The sequence below is a fragment of the Aquila chrysaetos genome, chromosome 5 (genome assembly GCF_900496995.4).
Source record: "Aquila chrysaetos chrysaetos chromosome 5, bAquChr1.4, whole genome shotgun sequence".
NCBI lineage: Eukaryota > Metazoa > Chordata > Aves > Accipitriformes > Accipitridae > Aquila > Aquila chrysaetos.
Window position 1 is genome coordinate 58817274 of NC_044008.1, and position 16743 is coordinate 58834016.

The window sequence follows — 16743 nt, forward strand, 5'->3', positions numbered from 1 at the left end:
GGTTCTACCCACTAGTTGTAATTAAGAAAAAGGAGATCAAACTGACACAGCTTTTGGAGAGGGGATATCGTACATGGAGTGAGAGAAAACAGACCAAACAAACTTAACCCGTCCTCCTAGCTAGGGAATATGTCCCAAAGGACGCTTCACAGTTCTTTTCCAGCTCCAGCAGGCCTAATGGGTCACCTCCAATCACTGTGGGAGATTACATCGCAAATTTTAATGAGACATTACAATCATGATCACCACATTTGACCAGCCAATCTGGCCTGAAATCCATTCTGATTTAACTGCCGGCAACACCCAGCTCTCAAGAACAGTCAAACTCGAAGAGCCTCTGCAGGGACTATTTAGTCAAGACACAGGCTGTCGCAGCAAGCTTACCCAGATAGTAGATCCTATCGGAATGAGGTCCTTCAGGATCATTTTTCTTCACAAACATGAAGTCATGAGGGGCTTTTGCCATCATGTACCCATGATACTTCCGCGTATCTGTGAGCAGTTTCCGAAGCTGGCTCCAGGAATGTCTCTCTACATAGAAAGGTTCCAGTTTTGGCTGCTCCTCCCTCTGGACCTGCTCCTCACGGCCCGCAGTTTCGAAGATTTCAAGGCCTGGCTGTTCAGTTTCCATGGCTGCTGCCATGTTGCATGTTTCTGGAAGAACAGAATAGCAGAGGTTCAGCATTGCCTTCCAGCAGCCCAGCAAATATTCACTTCAGACTCCCAAAACACACCACAGCAAAAGCGCTATAAGAAAACCACCAGGTCATTGGAGAAAAAAAACCAGCAGAATGAAATGGACTAGGAAAGAGATTTCTGCTCTGGAAAACAGGCTGCCATCACTCAGCCTTTCAGAATGGGACTAAGAACTTCACAGAGCCACACAGATTTATTGTTGTTTGCCTTTGCCATCCCACTCCCCCCCACAACTACTACGTTCATGAATTGGATAAGTTCTTCCCTGTTAAGCTCCTACCTGCTTCTTCCTCCCTGTGAGCTGCATGAATATCACCTTGCTACACTGATATTAGAACAGGGGATGATTAGGACTGTAGCAAGATCTGGGACAACCAACGGCTTAGAACAAACATTAGTAGTCGATTTGGAACCACCAGGCCACACACAATGGGCCTAGGCAACTGCGTGCCCTTATTCCCATTATTCTCCTATAATTTCTTGGGTTCGTTTGCATCTCCTTTCAAACAAAGCTCAGAAGAGTCTAGCAATGATCATCACTGTTGTATCATCTCAGGGATATAATTACAAATACTGTATGGATAAGACTCTTCCAGAAGTGTGAAGAGATACCAGAAGAAGGGGGACACAGTGAAAAAAGCATTTTCCAAACAGATTTATCTGCAGAATAAGTCTTATCCTCCCAAACAGGTTGTTAATTTAGCAGATATCTCCTCCTGCACTCAGCTGTGCTTTACAAAAGATATATGAGCTGGAATTAACAGCCCAGATGTCTGGCAAGAGGAAACCAAGTCCTTCCACTGTAAATTCTGGATCTGAGGGCAGCTCCAAAAGGATCCAAGCTATAAACTCCTGCCACATAGTTCATTACTGGAGAGACCAAAGCGTAAGGATTGTCAATTCTCAAAAGAAGAGAGTTTTACTACATATAGAATGGAAAGGCTGCAGAACTGTTCTGCACATTGCTAGGGCAGAGCTTGGTGGCCCAAGCCTGACAAAAACACTAATACAGACTAAATAAAGCATTCCCATTGAGCAGACGGGCACTAAAGGACCACCAAATCTCAGGGGATGGGCTTGGGCAGCACAGCTACCTGAGGCAAAGCTCCCTGACAGACTGGCTCTCCTGCTGCTCTACACAGCAGCTGAGGTAACTCATCACAGATGAGTAAAAAAGAGACGACCTACACCTTGGAACAAACCCACTTTAACATAAATTGCTAAAAGCAAAGCAGGACAAGTCTGGATTAAAAGTTTGGTTCCACCTTTGACAATACAAACAAAACAGACACAGGTCCTTCTTTTGTCCAAGCTATTTACAACACGAAGACACAACACAAGTTATTAAACAGCCCTGTAAAACTGGAAGGACAGTTCAAGCCCATACACAGACAGTGCTCTGCTCAGACAATGCTAGAAACCAAGAATGAGACTTCAAACCTGAATCAGAAAACTCGCATCTAATTTGCAGAATTCCAACAAAGAAAGATCTCCTTTTCCCACCTACACCCAGATGCTGACATGTCTTAACCGGACCTACTTCTCACACTCCCCTCTCAAGAAAAGAGATAAATACCGAAAAGCAGTAGCCTTTAACGAGCAAACAAGAGTGAGAACAGCCACCCGGCAAGGTGAGGTTAGTCCAGGGTAACACGAGGATCTGCCTCCCAGGAGATCACTGCGGGATCTCTACCGCAGCCACCTTCTGCCACGTGAAGCATTTTTTTCCACCTTCCTGCAGCCAACAAAGAGAGACCGCCCAATCCTTCACACCAGCTCAGGGGACCCTCCAGCACTACATCACCGTAGGACGTCTCGTATCCGCAGGGTGCGACGGAGGGGCAGGTCGGGCCTGAGCGGGATGAACGGCCACGGGTCTGCCCTTGCCGCCGAGGTCGGAGGAAGCGGGTAGATCCCAGGAGGGGCCCTCCCTGCCGGGAGGGAGCGGGCAGACCTGGCCGGGGGCGAAAAGCCAGGCCGCCCTGGGGCAAGCGCGCCCCTCCCCGCCACTTCTCCTTCTCCTCCTCCTCCTCCTCCTCCCCCCCCCCCCCCCCCACCCACCCACCCCACGGGGTACCAGCAGCTCTCCCCAGGACGGAGGCCCCGCTCCCGGGAGGCCACCTCCCCCGGGCCCCACGAGGGTCCTCACCCACCCCGGTACTCACGGCTCTCCGCGGCGGCGATACTGCCGAGCCGCCCCGCCGGGCCGCTTCCGCTTCCGCCAGGAGGAGCCGCCGGGCCGCGCTAGGCGGGGCGGCGCCCCCTACCGGAGGGGAGGAAGCGGCACCAGCCCAGCCGAGCACCGCGGGGCACAGGCGAGGGCGCCGCCTGCCGGCCGGGAGGACCGGGCTATGGGGAGCCAAGGGACTGGACGCACCACACTCCCCCCGTGCAGCGGGACACGCACGTTGCTGCGGGCACCGGCAGCCGGGACACAGGCTCTACCCCTTGCACGGGGACCGGGCACACACACACACACACTACCCCATGCACGAGGGTCGGGTCATGCAAAGCCCCATGCACGGGGATCCTTCAGTTTCAAAAATCGGCTTTGTTTCCCCCAACAAAGCCAGCACTTCCACACTGATGAGCTTCCTACAGCAAAAAAAAACAAACCAACCAAAAACCCAGCTACTAATGACCAGCCCAGGGCACCCACAGGCCCCAGTGCAGTGAGCCCCCAGCCAAATGTTTCTATACATTTGAATTTCCCTTCACAAAGCAAAGCCACTTTTTGTAAACCAAAGTCTTTTCTGATCCACTATAAACCAGAATAAATAATTTTGCTGCAGGTGCCCCCTCCTAAATGTGTGTGCAAGCAGAAGCCCCAGGTCACACACGGACCTGACGGCTTTTTTTTCCCCACACCAGCCGCTCGGTGCCATCTCCCACGTGCTGCCCCGGGGCTTGTTGGCCCGTGGGGTTTGCGTTCCAAAATAAAGCAGCCCGGCACCTATTTCTACAGCTCACCTGTCCCTCCGCAGCAGTTTTGCAGCCCCAGGGGCTGCCAGAGGTTGGAAATCCTCCGCTCACAGGCAGGCTGAGGCACAGAGCTGGTGCCTCCTACCCACGCAGAGATTTGCACAAAAAAACCTCTGCGGGAACATCAAAAAGTACCCTGAAGCTGGGAGGGAGAGGTCACGCCAAGCTGGGATGGAGGGGAGGATGAACTTCGCCAGTGCAACGTGGGAGGCCACGGGTGAGGCATCCTTGTGTGAACCACTAAGGGAGCGAGGGGTGGCCTTTTTGCAAGTACCACCAAAATCAATGCTGCCCCTTTTTTAGCCTTATTGGCAGCAAGGTCTTGGGGCGCATAGTAATTCCAGTGTCAGAGTTTAAAAAGGTTGGGTTGTGTGGTTGCGGGGCAGGATACAGATGGCACGGTATTTTCTAGATTTTTATCAGCCCCCCCCGAGTCATGGCGAAGATGGCTTGAGAAGCTCTCTGTGCCCTTGCCAGAGGCTGCCCCTCCGTGAAGACGTGTGGTGTGGAAGGAGGAGGACAGGGGTCAACACCACGGCACACTCCCTGCAGGTTCCAGCAGCAGCAGGGTACGCTCGAGGGATTGGACGTCCCACGGGGTGGAAAGCTGCCAACGGGGCCTGAAAGCCGACGGTGCCCGAAAGGCGTCACAGTTCTGTTAAAATACCTGACGTGTTCTCTCACCGGGGTCACTGCCATCGCGGCCGACACCTCTGGACCCGGCACTGCGACGTGAGGGCACGGAGGAGGCCGCACATGGGACTGGAGAGAACACACAAGGCCCCCAGAGGCCGAAGGGGAGAGTGAGGGTGCACCGGACGACACCTGAGGCCACAGGAGGAACTCCGGTCGGCGGCGGAGCCCAGGGAGACCCGCGGAGGCGGGGAGCGCGGCACACGTACCGCCGCCGCGGCGGCGGCCATTGCCGCCCCTTTCCCCGCTGCGCGCAGGCGCAGTAGGAACGGCCCGCCTCCCTCCCCCATCCCGCGAGGGCGGTGGGCGCTGTGCGCAGGCGCGCGGGAACAACCCCCCCCCCCCCCACCACCACCAACACCCCCCCCCGCTGCCGCCTCGGGAGCGGCGCGGCGCGGCGCGTGCCATGGCGGGCCCGAGCCTGCGGCCGCACGTGCACTGGGCGCAGCGGCACCGCGAGCTCTACCTGCGCGTGGAGCTGAGTGACGTGCAGGTACCGGAGGGGGGGGGCGGGGGGCGGCTGGGGCAGGAGCGGGCAGCCCCGCCCCCCTACGGGGAGGGGGGGTGACCCACCCGCGGACCCCGGCTGCGAGACACCCACGCAGCCCCGCTCCCCACCGCCGGGTTTGCCAAGCGGGAGGGGTGCGGGAACCTTAACGGCGGCGGCGGCGGGGTCTTGCCCCGGAGCGAGGGTGGGCTGTGCGCGGGGGTTTGGGGGAGCGCTGTGCTCGCTTGGGGCCAGCGAGGCCCCCCCCCGTCCCGTCCCCGCCGCTCCGTCCCCGTTGCTCGGTGTGGGTGCGTGAGCCGCCGCCTAACGCCTCTTCTCCTTCTGCAGCACCCGGACGTCGCCATCACCGACAACGTGCTGCATTTCAAAGGTAGGGGCTCCGTCCTTGCTGGGGGGGCTGCGGGGGGCGGGGGGGGGTCTCCTGCGAAGCCACCTCTGCTCCAGGCAGCTCTCGGCTGAGCCTGGCCCACCCGGGCGTGCGGGTGTCCCGGGAGGAGAGCCCGGGGTGCCGGCAGCCGCTGCTCCCCATCGCCGCCCTTGGTGAGGGCGACCGAGCTGGGTGCTGGGTGCCGGGTGCCGGGCCACGTACGGATACGTCGTGACACACACCCGCCTACAAACCGTTGTATTCTAGTAACGGTAGCAGGTTGTATCTTATCTAATCAGAAGAAAAACCCCCAACCCTCTCCCTATATTTAAATATCAGTGAGATTTCCATATGCCTTTGCTGTTGTGAACAACTCGGCAACTGAACCCCGGAGATAACTCGCAGCAATTTTTCCTTTCACAAAGACCTTGTTTGCAACTGTTATCAAACCTCTGCATCAGGAACTAGCGCTTGATTTGAAAGGTAAAGCAGATCTCTTCCTAAAAGATGGTTTTGTTTCAGCCAGGCAGCTGCACGTTGCAGCACCGTGGAGCTCGTGCTGGCTGGCTCGTCCGGGTAGGGCTCAGGATATGCTGTAGCTGTTTTTATTTGGGTTTTCCCATTTATTTGGTGGCTTTCTTTAAGATGCATTGTCTGGGAAATGCTGCCTCCCTGGTGAGCCACAGCCAGGGCCATTTGATAGGGTGTTGTTGCGCATCGCGTTTTCACTTCAGGATCAGTTTACGGCTTGGAAGGGTGGAAATTAAACTCAGCGTGCAGGTTTTTGGAGCTCTTCCGGGGACAAGACCCACTTATATGGGAAATGAGAGATGAACTTGCCCTCCTGCTGTTGGGAGGGGACTCCCCCCATCACGTTCCTACGGACCCACCAGAGACCAGTCTCCCTGGGCGCTCGCTCATCAGTGCGGAGGCTGGATCCCCCAAAGGCGGGGGATTTTCCATGGGATTCGAGTTAGGCGTGAGCAGCCTTTCGAGCCCCTCTTTTGGGAATCTCACATGCTGCCTTCCTGCGAGCAAGGACCCTTTTGCAGCACTGTGCAGAGTTGCCATAGCTTTAGCTGCCGACTCCAGCGACCGCACCTCCGAGCAACGTTTTGGGCTGTTTGTGTCTTCCCTGTTATTGTGTGGTTTCCTCTTGCCTCCCAGCAAGGCAGGGGGAAGCACTGTAAATAACTGCTGAATATTTCTATGTATAAAGCGTCCTTTGCAGGTGGGGTGCGTGAAACTAGCTAGGACCTTCGTGCTGACCATTAATTTTTGTCTTTTAGCTCAGGGTCATGGTGCCAAAGGGGACAACATCTACGAATTTCAGATCGAGTTCCTAGAACCGGTTGAGCCTAAAGTAGGTATTGTGACTTTTCCAACTCTTGCAAAGAGAAAGTAATTTTTGAAAAACTTGAAAGGAAAATGGCTGCGCGTAAAGTTCACAATATGCTGTTTAGATTTCCCTGGTGACTCTGTAACTGCTGCAGACTAAAAGCCGTCTGTGGCGGTCCTCTGTCCCAGTGTTCAGCCACCATCCTGCTTTAACGCAAATCACCTCACCGGAGCTAGTGCTCGCGTGGGTCAGCTTTAATAGAAACAGGGCCTTACACATATCGGTTGTTTAATAGTAGTTGTCATTTTTTTTAAAGGATTTAAAGCAGCAAAATAATGGGAGAATTTGGCAACGTGTTGTCTGATGCAACCTTGATTGGAGAGCAGGGAAACACCATGCTGCAAAGTGTCAGCGTGATGTTTCCTGGCTTCTTTTGCAGCCCAACAAAAGAAAGCTGTGAGAACTCCTGCTTCTGGCTTGTGCAGATCTCTTAGGTTGCCACTACAGATACGTTGTAGCTCCCAGTGCAAAAATCTTTTCTTAATTCCTGTTGTAGTCTGATAGGAGAGAGCTTGGCTGGAAGAGCGGCCCCTCCGCGTTGCTCGCAGGTGGCTGTAAAGTCTGTCTTTACCTCTGAAAGCTGTTGGGGGCACAGGAAAACTCTGGGCTCTGCTCCCAGTGCAGGATTTGTGCTGCTTATTCCTGGCTGCCTGCTGGGGACAGCTGCAGTCAGACTGGGAACCACGGTTCACCTCTGCTGCTTCAGCAAGGGAGGAGACCACCAGAGGGTGAATTTCTAGGGTCCATCAGCAGTGTGGCTCCTACCAGGTATTGAGTGGCAGACGATGAACACCTCTTGGTTCCAGGATCTGGTCACCAGTTTGTCACCTGGCCTGTAAAGTGGCAGCTGCCTGGTTCACAGTGTGGGGAGGGGTGCCCGCCACTGCCCGTGCTTGTCCTCTGTGCTGGCAGACACGGGCTCTGCTGTGAGCCAGGCGTGGAAGGCAAGCCCTTGCCTCTGCAGAGCAGCCTCCTTCCAAAAGTCTAGTCACTCTGAATCACTGGAGGGACAAGAACAGACTCTGAAATCTGTGTAACTACAGATGGTCAGGACCAGGAAGTATCGCAGTCCAGGGTTTTCTCCTTTAGCTTTGCTGTGCACCGTAAGTGCCTCTTGCTGGTGCCAGGCTGGCCACCAGCCGGAGATGGAGCTTCTGACAGGCAAGGACCAGGCGTTAGTAACTGTAAATTACAGCCGCAGCCTTCAGATGTCCTAGGAGCACCCAGAAAGCCTTGACAGAGCAGTGCTGGTGTAACGTGCTCAGTTAAGAATGCAGCTCATGGCTCTTCTGCATCAGTTTCAGCTGGTTTGAGAGGCAGTCCATGCAGAGCACCCTGGCGCGGTGTGGAGGGATGCGATGGTGGCAGTAAGGGTGGGCACCCAAGGTGACAATGCTGTGCGCTGTGAGGATGGAGATGTTCTAGGCTGCCATTATGCAGAGTGTGGCCATGGTGGAGAGGCCTCATGGAGTGGCAGTGACCACGCTGCCAGGTCCGTCAGCTCATGATTATCTCCAGATATTTCCTAAGGCTGTTAGCTCTTTGTCTCACTGTAGCAGATGTCACATCGGGTCCCCTGTTTTGGACAGGGACCTGTGGCTGATGGTAGTGTTGTTTTTACCACTGGCTAGAGGAAGTGGGTGGCTCATGGAACCAAATGCGGAAGGTCTAAAGCCAAGATTATGGGTTCTGCCTAGGAAGGCTAGCGCGAGGGTCTGTGCTCGCTCTTTGTGGTGGGATGCAATGGCGCTGTGCGGTACGGGCAGGCTTTCAAGCTGCTTAGCAAGTCCTACAGCCATCACAGTTGCCATCTTCAACTGGGCTGCCCTTTGCTTCCATGCCTTGGGTGGCAGAGAGATGCTTGTGCTGCAGCAGTCCATGTCATCGCTGCCTCCTTGATAAGGAGAGCTTGGGTATCAACTCAGTCTCAGAGCTTGTTTCTTAGGACTTTTGCTGATGTATGCTCCTGTGCCTGCCCTCAGCCTGTATGCAGGGTGACTCAAAGGCAGCTGAACATCACTGTGCAGAAAAAAGAGAGTAACTGGTGGGAGAGACTCACCAAACAAGAGAAGCGCCCGCTCTTCCTAGCTCCTGACTTCGACCGCTGGTTAGATGAATCGGATGCTGAAATGGAACTGAAGGAGAAGGTCAGTCCTGTGGGCATGTGTGGCTTGTGCTGTCAGCTACAAAGCAAGGATAGCTGTTCTGTGCTGGAACTTCTGTTCTTCATTTGCCTGGAGTTGTCTGGCATGCTGATTGTTACTGCTATTTCATACAGATCCCACATAGAATTGGTTCAACAGTTCAAATTGTAAGCAGGAATTCGGAAATAGGCACACTTCTGACTAGAAAGAGCAGCAGCATGAATCTGAACTGGTGGCTCTGCGCTAGCTCAGCACTGGCCAGGGTCTGCAGCCAAAGGCTTGCACCCCTTGCCTAATGCCTTTGCAGCCCTGTGTCCTGATCCATGAGGATCATATCAATGTGCCATACGGAGCCCAGAGACGCCAGTCCTGGGCAGTGCTTGTCTGGAAAGCAGGGATTTCTAAGGCTTTCCTGAGCTGCTGGGCTGGCCCCGATGGTGCATTCCCACCATCTGGTAAGCTCGAGCAGCTTACTGCAGCAGGGAGGTGGAAGACCATCTTGGAAAAGAATTGAACAGACCACATTTCTGCAAATCTGTTTTACAACAAATGCTGCCCTGTTCCCCTCCACAGCCACTGAGCTTAGCGCGGAGGAGAAAGGGCCGCTGCAATGCCAGGAGCGAGAAAGCAGCAGTGAAGGGCAGGCAGAGAGCCTGGGCTGGATGTTCTCAGTTCCCTTCAGGTCACTGGTGGGTTATGAAATGTTTTAAGGAACAGCTCTAAGAATCAGTAATAATTGAGAATTAACACAGAAAACAGCAGGCTTTTTCAGCAAAAGCATCTAATTACTAGAATAAAATACATAGTCAAGGCAGGATAACTAGTTAACACCCTCTAGCTTTTGCTGTACCATAATTTCTGGATGATAAATGTGTTGTTTTATGCAGCTGAAAATTTAAACCCTCCCTCTAGCAACTGGCTGCTTAGCTGAGTTTTAAACCCACTAGCTTTGCAGTAGTATAGTTAACAAATCACCTGCTAATTACAGTAACAGTCTTTAAAACCTTATCCTTCATCTTAAGGAAGAAGAAAAGATTAACAAAATGAAAATAGAATCCAGAGTCCCAAAAGACCGTAAGTAACCATACCTTTTTAAGTGTGTAAGGTGGGGTTTAGAAAGCTGCTGTCACTGTTATATGCAAAACCTCAAGTATTGTGGAGCAATTTTGACTGGCTTGGTGCATCTTGGAGGGGGACCTTTGTATTGTGAGCTATTTAGAAATTTAATACACATGGACTGCAGTTTCCAAGGAATTTAAAAAAATCTGACTAGCAAGAACTGAATTCTAGCAGATGATGGTAAAAGCAGGCAGAACCACAGTGCACGCAGCAACCCTTTTATTGCAATCAATAGCTTCCCTTTTTCTTGCAAGCTTTATTCTCATAGAAAGCCTGGTTTGCAGCTGTGTTCTTTGCAGAAGAGTTACCATTGTACTCTGCTCACCTGATGTGTTTATTATTGATTTTAGCTTTCAAACACCTGAAGAAGGGATACTTAATCATGTATAATCTTGTACAGTTTTTGGGATTCTCTTGGATTTTTGTGAACATGACAGTACGACTGTTCATCTTGGGAAAAGGCAAGTAAAAAGCACTACTTTATTACATGGGGGGGGTTGTTTCGGTTTTTTAGTGTTGTTTTTAATACTTTCCAAATAGCAAAATCTAAAGGAAGACATACTTAGGAAACAAAACTGTAAATGCATCACTGAAGCACACAACAAAACCCTCTCAAAAGCTATCACAGTGTCAACATAGGAAAATACTGTCCTCTTGTAAATCACAACTGCATATTCTGATGAATGATACTTGTACTCTGCCAAGATTACTTCTAAAGAAATCAGTTGGAGCAAAATGTCTCACTCACTGCAATGTTAGTATTTCTGAAAATGAGCCAGGCAGAATATTTTGTTTTTGCAGCAAGAACGATTCATTCTATTGAGGTACAGCGCTATTGCTTTTTTGTAAAGTAATTACTGAAATAGCTCTTGATCCTTCTGCTTATGAAAAAGACCACTTGAGCAGTGTTTCTGGCCTAACTGCTGTAACTTCAAGATAAGGCCTATAAAGAAGTTACATAATTATGCATAATGTTTTTTTCAAATACAACTAGAATCCTGTTACCAAAAGCTATGCTGCTGCGCCAGCTTCCGGGACATGGAAATTCATTTGTTCTCTAAAATGGTTTCTTGTGTCTTACAGATTCCTTCTATGACACATTTCACACTGTTGCTGACATGATGTATTTCTGTCACACCCTGGCATTAATGGAGATCATGAATTCACTGATAGGACTAGTCAGATCACCGCTGATACCTGCTGTAGTGCAGGTAATATTTTAAGATTCTTCTTCTTGCTCTTCCCATGTTTAAAGTAAATCTCTATTTTACACAAGTGTTGAGACTCTCCTAAAATAAGTGATAACAACCTCACTGGTGCTGGACTAGAGAATATATTATTCAAGAGGCAGGAATCCATGTGTACCAGTCTTAGCTGTGGGAGGCTGTCTTCTTCCATCACCTAGGTAAGATACTTGAGGACAACAAAAGCAAGAAGCAGGTGATGAAAAGTACATGATTTTGATTTGGTGCCAGTGCCCTTTTTATCCTGGTTGTGGTTGTTGTGCATAAAAATGGGGATAGATGATTTACGACTAGGTCCCTTGGATTGCACTTAAATACAGAGCAAAAACACGTGCTTATAAGAAGCAGGTCACAGCTCAGCTGCAGTTGGTTATGTGCTCAGCATATGTTTCAGACATGAAGAGTAGATACCCTGCGTGTTTTTGACAGCAAGGACTTGCTCTTTCTTTTGATGAAGAGTGTGACTGTTCCTTAATTTGTTTTTCTTAAACAGATACTTGGAAGAAACTTTATTTTGTTTGTTATCCTCGGAAGCTTAGAGGAAATGCAGAGCAAACCTGTGGTGTTCTTCGTATTTTATTTCTGGAGTATTGTTGAGCTGTTCAGGTTTGTGGGATTTTTCTTCTAGCAGGTGTGTACAGAACAATGTGATTGTTCCCAAGAACTCTTTAAAGAAGATTTTGATCTTTGTGCCACTCTTCCAAAAGGTACGAGTGCATTGGCCCCAGAGGGTAAAATCTCCTTTGGATGTGGACTATCACAGCCTGCCTAGGTTGCTCCATCTGCCAAAAACTGGGACAAGGCTGGAGACTGAAAATAATACTGCCCTGAACCTAGGGAAACCTGTTTTTTCCTTTTTTCCTTGAGGGTTCTGTTTTGAATTTCCACTGTTGAGCTGCACTATGCTCTGTTTCTCTTTCAAAAGAAGTATTTTGAAAGGTTTATTAGGCAAGCCAGGCAGTTACATTCATCTGTATGGTCAGATTAAGAGCATTAGTTCCGTAAACTGCCAAATAAGGGTGCGTCCATCATGATCCATAGAAATAATTTTTTGAATATTCTTGTGTAATTTGGGAATTATGTTGACTATACAGCGTATATATACAAGACTAATTCTAGTAGCAGCTTCCATTTTAAACAGCGTCTGTTTCTTCTCACACTGAATTGGTTTTAGGTATCCATATTACATGCTTTCATGCATCGGTATAGAATGGAAACCACTAACCTGGCTCCGTTACACTGTCTGGATCCCTCTCTACCCCTTAGGAGGCTTGGCAGAAGGTATGTCCAAAAAAGGCAGTTTAATAAACAACAAAGTCAAGGTTGGGCAAATAACTCAATTTTTGGTTTGGCTGCTGGACTAAAAAAAAATAGAACAATAGATAAATAGATGTTTGCTTTGAGCTGAACCAAATGTAAGCATTTTTGTCTTGCTGAATCCAATTTTTTTTTTTTCAATTTGATGTGAAAAGAAGTCTTCCTTGTGGGCACTGGAGATGAAAGTAAAAGCAACAAAAGGTTACATGAACAGATTGACCAGGAACACACTGCAGTCCATGTGAGCGGCACAGGATGACAACGCTCGCTTCCCTCTGCTTATCCAAAGCAGTGTATTTGCTTTTGTCTGCTAGACCTGACTTGGTCAGCCTACCTTGGGTTCATACCAGCTCACAGGTCCTGACATCTTGTGAATCATTGCACAGGACAGGCAGAGGCCAGCTCTTCTCTGAAAGCAGCATAGCCTGTTCCGAGACAGGCGTGGTGCTTGCCAGATAGGGCTCTGCTCCCCTTCTGCTTGGAGAGTGACTGCTTCGTGGAAGAAGCAGTCACCCACTCATCTTGCTGTAGCCCCTCTGGGGGCAGGGGGGGGGTGGGGGGTGGCTTTACAGTGACCTCTTCTGTCTTAACAGGTCTGGATTATTTTTAATTTTTATTTGTTTGAGAAGTGTATCACCGCTCAGCTTCTAGCTGTAAGAAATGTGTTGTAATGATACCTGTCAGAACCTCTTTCTGTGAGCCAGTAGGTGTGGGCATTGCCTAACCCCAAGCACAGGAACGACCATGCCTCTTTCATTGCTGTGGGTATTTTTGCATGGTAAATACTGCTGGCATGGGCCCTGCAGGCTACAGTTGTGTATGAGAACAGTGTCTCACCAGGCAAGTTCACTGTGTTTAGCCTTTTGTAGCTGAACTGCTATACTGCCTCAGCTAGCTGCTTTCCATCATACTGCATGTTTAAAAAAACAGCTTTAAAAGTGGTATAATTGATGAGAGCTAGCAAATAAGAGGGGAATATCCTGAAAAAGTTGGTGTGGGCTGGGAAATTGTATATTTCATCTGTGTTTGGTAATGATGGTGACCTTCTGCTTTCAGCCGTCTGTATCGTTCAATCCATTCCAATCTTCAGTGAAACAGGGAAATTTAGTCTGGGATTGCCAAATCCACTGAACGTCACAATCCAGTTTTCATTTTTCCTTCAAATATACCTTATAGCCTTGTTTTTAGGTAAGATATTTAATTGTATTTCTCACTATTGAAATAAAAAGGCCAGTTTCCTCTGAATAAGTATATTTTTGAAAGAAAATAAAATTCCTGCATCTTGGGGTATCATGGCAACACAGAACTGCTTGAGGTTAAGCATTATCCCTGTTGCTTGTTTATGTAAATTTCTCAGTGATGGAGGGGAACACACCTACAATTAGCACTGGTTAGCCCCTGCAAGGAGACCTTTGTAACAGGTTAGCAGCATTATCTACTGATCACTTGGGTTAAAAAAATAATTTTTACATGTATTTATAACTTCAGTATACTTAGTTTCCCCTTTTACATGGTATTTGAGCTTTGGAATGATTTAGTGGAAACCTAAACATAATTTCAAATTAAAGCAATGTTTAACTAAACTGCATTATAATCACTAATGCAACGCAAAGTCATGTTTTTCCAGGAAGCAATATAGAAGGCTCTTCAAATACTAGTATATTTAAAGAAGAATGGTGCTTGATACATATTTGGTTTCTGGTATTAGATTTTTAAACCTAAGTTAACTTTGTAGTATGCACACCGTATGTCTGGGTATCCAGTCAGTAGAATCTAACCTAGAATTTTAAACTGAACTTTCACTAGATTTTACCCTTTCACAGACATTGCTTAAAGAATACCTTTAATCGCGTTTCATTCTGAAATGCTTGTTTGATCCTTCCCCAGCTCGGCACAGCCAGTGTTGCAACTTTCTCAAAGTGACAAACTAACCTTCTGAGCAGCCTGGTACCAAACAGCCTGTGCAGCAACTCCTGCCTCACCCAGCAAGAAAAAACTTGCATTATCTTTCAATGCTATACACACCCTTAAACCATCACTTTTTTGTGTGGTGGGTGGTTTGTTTGGGTTTTGTTGTTTTTAAAAATGTGGTACAGCCATCTAGCATTAAAAAGATGCAATGAAGTTCTACCTTAAACACTTCATTCTTTTTCAGGGGTATTTGTAAACTCCCGTCATCTCTACAAGCAAAGGAAACAGCACCTCGGACCAAAGAAGAGAAAGATGAAGTAAAGGAGGACTGCAATGCTTTCTTACCTAATTTATCTCAATGACAAGATAAGCCTCTAATTCTTATGGTTTTACCCACTGTAATGTAAAGAATTTTGTAGAATTAAATGATCACGCTAGATTTCATGATTTCATAGTGAATTCAGGTAACACTCCCATATACTGTATTTTGTTCCCTTTCAATCATGTATGCATGGCATTTACCATTGAACAGTAACATTTAAACTTGTATTCTGTCAACTACCATATTAGAAAGAAATCCTATTATCTGCATATAATATGCTTACAAACAGTGGAGCAGCACTAAATAGAAATAGTGTTTATCTTTTAATTGGATATTTGCTCTTTCAATATTGCATGCAGATAGGGCTTCTGATGTCGGGATATACTACTAGTTGGCCCATGCTGTTCCTAGGGTGCATCTTGATGGCAGGAGGAGCACAGTCTGAGACCACAATGAACAGTGTTTGGGTGTTTATCAACTGTTGGGGTAAACTTGCTCAGCACATACCCCCGCCTTTTCCTCTGCAGCATACTGATGCTGCAGAATTAAAACTGCAAGTAGCTAATGCCAATTTAAATGCTACCAACTTAGTCTGTTTCTAGTTCAGCCTTAACAGAATAGGAGCGCTGTGTGGATCCTAGAATTTCTGTAGCAACACATCCTTATCCAGTCACAAGGGAAGGGAAGCTGCCACTCTGTGACGTGGTCACAAACACCTTCCTGATTGCTAATGCAAGCACTGAAACATAACAAAACAAGGAAACATAGGTACCAGCTTTCTCCTAGCATGTGAACAAATGCCAGCAGAACACCATCCCATCCATGCAAAGGGAAAACGTGGAACTGTCATGGGAGACCAGGGCTCCTCTGATCATTCCTGGCAGTGCTGTAGCTCCTGTATTTATAGCCTTCAGAAAGGAAGTAAAGATTGCTTTTCTACTTAAACTTCGGGGTGCAGCTGAGAATTTAGTGTATATGCTGCTTTGGCTGGTCCTTGGTGGGATGGAGTAGTGAGTCAAATCATGTATTATTTCGATAGCATGTATCAAAGCTCAATAAGGGGGATCTCACACAGGGTTCGAAAAGACCCCTTCCTCTGCACTTGCTTTAAACAACAGCAACAAAAGATAAGCTCCTCCCACGTTCCAGGTCATCTGCTCTCTCACCTGGAAACCTTTGTTTCAGTTGACTTAATTTCAACATGGCCTTCTTCACACCTAGCCTCCTGTAGTTAATTCCAGATCCCTCGGGCCTCCTTAATCCAGTTTAGAAAATGTACAAAAAGTTTGCTCTAAACCGCACTGTGGTTATGAACAGGTTGCTTCACAACAACTGCCACTGCCCCCAGGGCAATGCAAAGCAATGCCAGCAATCCCTAACAGGCACTGAAGTTGAGATTAGCTTAGTGCCACGTTACTATTTATCTTTTTCTACTGTAAAACAATATGAATCCTCCAGAAAATTATTTTCTATATTAAAGGTAACAAGCAGCTTACTGTTTGTGATATGGACCCAGTGAATGTTACTGTAAAGGAAAGGAAATAGTGCTATACAGAGATTTTAACAAAGAACTGGTACAAGCTCCACGCTGCATTTCACAAATTGTGTTCTGTCAACAGGAGGCATGATGCAAGTTCTCTTTAGGGATATTCAAGACTCCCACTCGAAGGAGACTGCAGCTTACTTTACTCAGGAGAGTTGAGCATTATTTACACACTATTTCACCTAGCACACACTGTACCTATGTTTGAAGTATGTCAAAGGATTGAATTAGCTGAGCAACGGAACAGCAAGGATCACTTTCATACTTTATCATTTCTCCACTGGGCATTTAAACTTCTGTTATGAAATCCATATGTATTCATACATTGTATTTCTCAGTGAAATTGTGGTACCTAGTGCAAGTTGTCATGGATCTTACACTACTGAATTTTAGTCCTTCAGAATGAATGTGTTTCTATTAATAAAGAAAGATTTACAACCAAATTTTGCTTTAGTTCAGTTGTTTGTTCTTTCCCTGAATGCAAGAAGTTGTTAAATA

The 16743-nt window shown here is 48.1% G+C and overlaps 2 protein-coding genes across 2 annotated transcripts in view; one reads left to right on the forward strand and one right to left on the reverse strand.

Moving 5' to 3' along the window:
• DPP8 (dipeptidyl peptidase 8) overlaps positions 1–4644 on the reverse strand; it is a 32124-nt gene extending 27480 nt beyond the window's left edge. Inside the window, 2 exon segments of the mRNA XM_030013172.2 lie at positions 385–654; positions 4363–4644. Coding sequence (XP_029869032.1) covers positions 385–643 — 259 coding nt within the window. The 5' untranslated portion in view covers positions 644–654; positions 4363–4644.
• Positions 4645–4698: 54 nt separating this feature from the next.
• HACD3 (3-hydroxyacyl-CoA dehydratase 3) lies at positions 4699–16688 on the forward strand. Its single transcript, XM_030013176.1, has 11 exons — positions 4699–4864; positions 5207–5249; positions 6536–6609; positions 8628–8792; positions 9812–9863; positions 10259–10369; positions 10992–11119; positions 11646–11758; positions 12327–12433; positions 13526–13657; positions 14625–16688. The coding sequence occupies exons 1-11, from the start codon at positions 4778–4780 to the stop codon at positions 14699–14701; spliced, it is 1089 nt and encodes a 362-aa protein (XP_029869036.1). The 5' UTR covers positions 4699–4777; the 3' UTR covers positions 14702–16688.
• Positions 16689–16743: the final 55 nt, after the last annotated feature.